The 8,366-nt window shown below is 33.3% G+C and overlaps 1 protein-coding gene across 1 annotated transcript; it reads right to left on the reverse strand.

The window, feature by feature from the left end:
• Nucleotides 1-402: 402 nt before the first annotated feature.
• Nucleotides 403-3,546, reverse strand: LOC112499870. The gene is made up of 8 exons (XM_025103141.1): nt 3,492-3,546; nt 3,208-3,378; nt 2,707-2,809; nt 2,489-2,608; nt 2,366-2,382; nt 1,930-2,039; nt 1,625-1,809; nt 403-997 (listed from the first exon to the last, which is right to left on the reverse strand). The coding sequence occupies exons 1-8, from the start codon at nt 3,544-3,546 to the stop codon at nt 403-405; spliced, it is 1,356 nt and encodes a 451-aa protein (XP_024958909.1).
• Nucleotides 3,547-8,366: the final 4,820 nt, after the last annotated feature.

Here is an 8,366-nt window from a genome sequence, read left to right on the forward strand (position 1 = left end):
GTCTTGTCTTGTAGACTCTTTCGGGACCAACACATCTGCTAAGTATTGCCATGTTTTTTCCCAAACAAATTCAGGTCTAGATAGACTATTTGATATCAGCATGGTTACAAATAAGAAGCGTAGATAAAAAATAGATGCAGTTAAATTTGCCTCTTCAATGACATCAGTATATTCCTTGTCATCGTCTAAAAGCCCAAGAGCATAACATGCATCTCTAAAAATAAGAAATGTTTTTCCATTTACTATACGAATGTCTTCGAATGATTTAGGACCTTTCACTTTATTCAAAAGAATTCTTAAATAATATCCTTCTCCTACAGTAGNCATTTACTATACGAATGTCTTCGAATGATTTAGGACCTTTCACTTTATTCAAAAGAATTCTTAAATAATATCCTTCTCCTACAGTAGGAGAAACTGAATGAATTTGTCCAATTGAGAACCCTTTTTTCCTTCAATCCCAATGTCGTTCCTCCAATTTCCAACAACAAACTTTGTAGGGAATTCAACGTAAGTGAGTTCTCGTGCTTCTTGATAAATTTGATTACTATGCATCCAAGCAAAAAACATTGAGGACGCCACAGATGGTCTGTTTAGGACATTTTCAATATCATCTTCAGCACTAAACACCACTTGTTGTTGTCCCGGAAGATGGAAAGGAAGTATTAAAACAGAAGGAGTCATGGAATGAACATCGTATCCAAAAATACGCCATGAAGCTTCACATGCAGAAAGGTATCTACAATCATAATATTGCTTTATCTCATCAACAACAGTAATAGTAACCTCATCAATACTGTTTTCTACAATAGCAACAGTAGCTCTATCTGGACCCTTGTTGATATATTTGAACAAATATTTGATTGAAGAAGCATAGTTGCACCACTCAACATTAATGTGTGCTTGATATCTTTTCAACAGTTGTTTGTTATATGGAACGACAATTCTGTTGTCTAGTTTAACACCTGATTTCTCAATCAAACGTCCATCATCTCGTCTGCGGTATACAAGATAACCATTAACATCAATTGAAGTGTGTTCAAAAAAATTCTCCGGGTACTTTTTTGAACACTTTCTATCAATCATGCATGGACAATTAATGTTTTCTTCACCACACGGTCCATGGATCATGAACTCTTTTACAAGTGAGTACAAGTCTGGATCGTTGTTTTTGTCTAGGATCTCAGCTGAGATGATAGGATAAATTTGTTTAACAGTAGGTAGTTTGAAATCACGGTGCATAAACAGACAGATATGACTGTGAGGCAATCCACGCTTTTGAAATTCAATTGTATAAACAACTACAAAAAAGTTACAATTTAAATTAATAAAGATAAGACTAAAGTATGAAGAAATATGTTGATACTGTTATCATAGATTGAACATACCTGCTTGAACTTTGCCAAATAACTCATTGTCTTTCAATTCTTTAATAAGTACATCAAGCTTGATCTTAAATAAACGACAAAGAATGTCAGACCTATCTTCTGGATTTAGCCCGGTGTCCTTAACAAATCTTCTAATTTATGGCCATTTAGGATTGCAAGTAATGGTTAGGAATAAGTCTGGATATCCATACCATTTACAAAGGGACATTGCATCCAAATAATTTTTCATCATGTACCGAGAACCACCGGTGAAAGAAGAAGGTAGTATAAGACGTTGTCCAATGTTTGAAGCATCCGACTCTCCGTGTTCTTGTACATTGCATAAATTATCATATGTCTCGCACCTTGGGACTTTCTGCTGCTTACGTATGTAATGTAATCTCTCACTTTCAATCATTGTGTAACCATCAACAATAAATTGCTATAGAAGCCTCCTTGCATTGAGAAGTAATGAAAACATATTTCTCCTATCTTGAAGTTTGAAGGCGAAAAACTCCCTCATTATTACAGTTGCTCTTTTACTTTTGCATGAAGATGTTACCTCTCTATGGGGAATGTCAACTTTATAACCATCTTCTCCGTATGGAAATAACAACGGATATTGAAGAGGAAGGTAAGAAGGATGTAATTCACTTATTTGTTGTAAATAACCTGTTTAATGTTGTACAATGATATCTCTTTTCTCAATTGTACCACCATCATCTCCAACAATTAAAGCTGCAACCTCTTAAGCAGTTGGAAGGTTATATGTTCTTCCATCCTTTTCTCTTCTTCCAATAAACCATAACTTTAGCTTGACATCAGGGTAGTATTCAAAACAATCTCTTGCAATTCTATAAGACTTCACCAAAACATTTTTTGCATCTAGTATGTTATTTAAATATTGAATAATCTCAATATCAAGGGAGTCAGAATTTAATGAAGAGGCTTCTTTTTGTTCACTAATTAAATCATAACAAATATAAAATCAGACTTACCATTAATATAACCAATACTATGGAATTCAAATAAATTTATTAAGAAATATAACAATAAGGATGAATGTATATTTAAATGAACTGTGTCTATTTGAAACTTCATTCTCCGTATCATATATGTACAGTTGAGAGAATTTTGGTTTCGATCCATCTGGTGGTAGAAGACTGCCCATCCTATGGTAGTTTTGACCGTTAAGCCTGTATATGTATGGTGCATTTCCACTATTAATGGAAGAATCAATTCTGCCACCCATTGACGTAAATGAGAACATTTAATTATAATGTCAAATGTTCTTCATGAAGTATTTGCTTTTCGAGTCCTCACAACATAAAAGATTTACGTAGTTTTCATCCCAGATTTTTTCCCTCTAAGAGCTTCATCTCTCCATAGTTTTGCCTCATAACATTCACAAATAACACTTTTATCACGGTGATCCAAGTACTCTATTTAATAAATTCGAAACCAATAACTAACTGTAAGTGTTAAACAGTTGATTAATTAATAGTTACCTTAAGATATTCCTGCAATTATGTTTGTAATTGTTACTGGATCATCCAATTTTTCATCTGATGTAATGTCAATTATTGGTATATCAGATACATTTACAGTCTTCCTTCGTAATCTATGATGCCCTGTTGATAACCGAACCATAGAAGAAGCTTGCTCTATTGTTGATGAAGGCATTGATAAATTGGCGTTAGAACGTAACCAATAGTGTCTGTTTACATGAAGACTTGTTGTTTGAAATATACAAATTTACGTAATGTAAAACATGTGTTAGAATAGAAAATGTATTGGAATCATTAGTTTAAAAATGAGGTGTATAAGAGATTACACATACCGTTAGAACTATCAGATAATGGATTTGTGATAGTCACATTTGAAGAAGAATGTTCAATGCTTGTATGTTCATATTGTGGATATGTGTTTGAATCCATATTCTCACTATGGTATGGAATATTATTCCTCTGAGATGAAGATCTTAATCGCCTATCAGAATTTGGGATATTATCTGTGAAAAGAAAGAGAAAAGTATAATGAAAAAAAGTGCCTTCAACAGAATTTCTGAACAGATAATATTTGTCTCATTCAAAATCAAATTCAAAATGTTGTTGAATCAGATACCTTCAACATTTGATGATGTAGACTTCAATGACTGTTTACTACTATTCAAAACCATCTTTCTAAATTTTCTCCTTTCTCTAGCATCCATGGAATTTATTTTTTAAAAGATCTGCAAAAAAATTAATCCTTCAATAAGAAACCAGTGCATGAAGTCATTACGTAATAAAACATTAGAATGAACAATCATGAGAAAATGGACTCACTTAGTCAGTTGTTTTAAGCATTCGATTTTTATTGTAGTAGGAAACGGAAGTTGTCTGTGATGACAATAATTTTATAAGAAGCAAATGCTTATGTAGGCGAGGCGGTTATGGAAACCGTAAATTACAGGTCTAAATGCAACGTAAGTTAAGAAACTGCTTGTCAGTTTTTTTTCCCAGATTAGTCTTGCAGAGTTATGTTCCAGACTTCCGAGTCAGAGTTAATGAGCAGTGCATAAAAAAGTTTAAGTGTTTCATGCAGAGTGTCACCCCACACACAGAGTCTTAGATGTATCTAGACATAATTTTCACTTAGGGTTCAAATAGGTCTATTTAAGTGACATGTTTCCCTCTACACGTTTATTTTCCTTTTTTCATGGTTTAACTAATGTTCCAGATGAAGTAGAAATCTCTGATATGTTCTCTGTAGTCACTAAATTTGGAGACATCTTTTCCAGACTTATAAGTCTAAACTTATGTCCCTAAGTCAAAATTCAGAATTGTTTGCCAGACTTATAAGGTATACCAATATAACAGTCTGAGAACAAGTCTGAACTCCTTTTCCCCAGTTAAAATTCAGAGTTGTCTTCGATATTTATATGACTACATTGATCAACGAATAAATCCCATTACACTTAAATGACATTAGTGATACAAACCACCAACATGAAAGGCATTAGATATTTGTTATTTCTCAGACTAACAACATAACTCTAAGTTATTCAATTCCAAATTTATTTCTGTAGTTTATTCCCAAATTTTGAATGCAACTCTGAACTCCTCTTAAGAGTTACTTTTCTGAGTTATAAGAAGTCAGAATTCTTGTGCTTCAGAGTTATGCTCATAGATACTTCCTAGATTTAGAAAGCAACTCTGAATTCCTTTCATTCAGAGTTAAGTCCATAGTTATTTTCCAGACTAACACCAGAACTCTGATTTCTTGTGTTTCAAAGTTAATGTTCAAAGTTTTCTTTTAGATCTGAGAAAAAATTTCAACTCATTTTCCTCATTTAAAATACCCCGTGTAATATACGAGTCAACCTTTTCGTGACCCATATATTTTTTGTAAAAAAAACATCGTATACAATTGATCGAAAAACAAAATAAAAGTAATCAGCCAAACCAATAAATCTTAATCAAAAGTATGCATTAAGACGATACTAATGAATTAAGACAATACTATTCAATTAAATGTCTTCAAGAGTAATACCACTTCTAAAAAGTCAAATTTCCATACTTTTTTAGGAGACTATATTTCTCATAACCTTACACCAAAATCTCTTGGAGGTTAAACATGGCTCCAACAACTAACTAAAACAAGTTCGACCCATTTTAGAAAAACCATGAATCTAAAGTACTATCTGAAATATCTTGAAAGTAGTTCTCTATTTCTAAAGTTGAGGGGGATCGAAATCCAATATCAGGAATGAAGTCATCAACAAATTGTATAAAATGGAACTTCATCACCAAATTGTATCAGGTCGAATGATTGGAAATCAAAAGGTGGTGCATTCCCAAATGGAAGGTTGTGCGACTCTATGCTGGAATCATGGTCGGACATCCATGTAACATTCACCGGCGGTGGGTTTTCCAAAACCAGCGGCATGACAAAGTTTGTAATAGCACCAGGACCACGAAGTTTAATGGCGGCATTATCATACACCCTAGCATCCTCCTCCGCGGTATCATACGTCCCCAACCACAACCGAACACGTGTAGCCGGCTCCTTACAAGTCTTGGACTTAGTGACTTTTCTTGGCCAGAAAACTTCTCTGTCATCGCCGGAACATCCAACGTTATTACCCTTTTGTGCTTCGTTTGTTTGATCGGAGGTAACATGAAGCAGTCCTCCATGTCTCTCTGGTTTGTGGTAGCAAAGGAACAGAGAATTCCAAAAGTCGAAAGTGGATGAGAAGTGAGAAGTAAAAATTTTATTTCTTCAATAACCGGATTTGAAAAGACTATAAATTTATTTAAAGCTTTAGGAGGTCATTTCAAACGTCACTTTTTAAAATCTATTTTTATAATCTATACTATATGTGCTTTTACGATTTCCAATATATTTTTACACTACACCCGAGTCTCCTTTTTTTTGCCTATCTGCAGATTAAACTTAGATGAACCAATATTAGGGTTTAAAGGAAAAAAGAAGACGAAGTCAATGGTCTATTCAGAGAAGAAAACAAGTAGTGGTTTGTGAGGGATATTGCCTGGTTCGATGCACTCATTCTCTTTCTTATGATTTTGAAAAGAAGGGTGATTGCATCGGACCAGGCTTCATTCCTTTTCAAACCTTTTTGTAATAATCAGATGGATAATAAGGTATTAGCGGAGAAGTTACTATGAGTATATACAATGTTTAATGTTTATATGTTCTTCATTTCTATAACTCTGTGCAACTTTCCTTTTTAGTGTACTTTTGAATAGGTTTGATTGACTGGGTTTTAGAAACCGAAGGAAAGGGCTATGTAATTTGTTAATAGTACTTTCAATATATTCATCTTATTTTGGAACACATTTTACATATGACCTTGTTTTTATGCATAAAGATTTAAAAGTGTTATACGATGTCCATTCAAATTCCATACTCATATGCATCCTTCAAAACCTTTCATCATTCGATTCTTCATAGCCTTTTTCGCACAAACAGTGTTTTGCTGAATCTTGTTTGGATTTGCAATTAGTACTTGTATTATCTTCATGTTCAGATAGCATACTTTACTTATAAGGAAAACCTAAAGGTAATATAAATGATATATTTAAATTAATTTATAAAATTATCACTTAAAATAACCTATGTCGTTACCATGTTATGCAAAGGATGCGGTTTCATGTTCAAGTATGGAATTCAGACTATTAACTATTAAATGTAGAAGACCAGAAATAATAAGTACATGGAAAACCATATTGCATATGTCAACTTTGTACATTAACATATTTACAAGCCCTGAAAACTATGAAAACCAATGTCATAACAGAGTTTTAAGTTGGAGAAAAAGTATTGGAGTTTTATTCTAAGGCTGACAAATTACTACACAATATAACTCTGCAAAATTTAAAGCCGTGGGTTTTCGTTGAAAGAAATATTTCAACAATCTGCTAAGCCTGATGAATGAGAGACAATTCGTGGAAGGTTAATTTTTTACAGTTCTATAGTAACTATGTGAAATGAACTTGAGAAAACATTTGGAATGTAAAAAATCACAATTGTATATTAACAGAGTTAAGGACATGAAAAACTCTGCAAATCAACATCACAGCAGTGTCACAAATTTGGAAAAAAAGTATGAGAATTGTTTTTGTAAGTGAAGTAAAATATCATGATTGTTATTCCATTAAAGTTGTAGTTATGCGTTGCATTATACGATTACAAGTCTGTTTAAAGTCTGAAGAAACCGTTCATTACGCAATGGTTTGTACTAACTATCTAAAATGAGTTTTTAGAAAACATTTGAGGGATAGCAAATTAGAATTCATACATTTCCATTGGTGCAGCAGAACGACTGCATGTATGATTAGTAACATTTGTATTGTAGTTCAGACTGAGACATCTTGAAAGTAAGATTTCAGAATTGGGTTGAGAGAACTCTATACAATGACACTCCAGACTTACACTGTAGAATTTAAATCCAAATATGAAGTTTGTTTAGTAGTACTTTGGAGCCGTGTTACATGGTTTAAATTTTAATGCACATTATACTTCTATCAAACAACATACAAAAGTTATTGTATAAGTCTGGAATCAAACATATCAGAGTTATCTTCCAAGTCTTAGATTTAACTTCCAAGTGTTCATAGGCTTAATACAAGAGTTGTACTTTGAAATTACTCTGAATGTAAACTTTTTACACTTCAGAGATATGTCTAGAGAATTCAGAAGCTCCACATGCAGCTTGCAGAAGCTCTGCATGCGGCATGCAGACGCTCTGCATGCAACATGCAGAAGCTCTGCATGCAGCATGTAGAAGTCGGGGGATAAATTAATCAAGGCGAAGAAGGATGCATAATACTCCCTTCTCAATGCGTACTTCTAAGAAGAATGTTCTCATTAAAGCTTATGATTGCTATAACAACATAATTATGTAGTTATGATAAACTCTTTAATACTAAATGCAAAACAAATAATAATTAAAAAAAATAGCATAATATAATCATCAACTAAAAAATAAATGTTCAAATCAAAATTCAACCACAAAAGAAATACCAAATGTAACAACCCATATAGTCCATGTACAGATAATTCACATCATCATACTCATAATACTAAAAATAGTATTGTTACAAAACATGGACTAATAAAATCTTTCTTTAATACATATATGAGTAAACAAAATGCCATCAACACTAAACTTTTCCCTTTCCTTTATTCTGTGAGGTATGATAATCTGCAAAACCGATTAGTCCAACAACTGAGTGTTAGACCAAGGTCTAATGAGTGTATAAATCTCAAACAAACAACATACATTCTAAACAATCAGTTCAGAATCAAACCTGTTCTGATACATAAACATATTTATGTCTCTCGCGGTTACACCGCCATTAGATCTCTCTCGCGGTTACACCGTCATTTCATCTCTCTTGCGGTTACACCGCCATTTCATCTCTCTCGCGGTTACACCGCCATTACATCTCTCTCGCGGTTACACCGCCATTACATCTCTCTCACGGTTACACC

Source organism: Cynara cardunculus, assembly GCF_001531365.2.
Source record: "Cynara cardunculus var. scolymus isolate 2C chromosome LG 17, CcrdV1, whole genome shotgun sequence".
NCBI classification, from domain to species: Eukaryota; Viridiplantae; Streptophyta; class Magnoliopsida; order Asterales; family Asteraceae; genus Cynara; species Cynara cardunculus.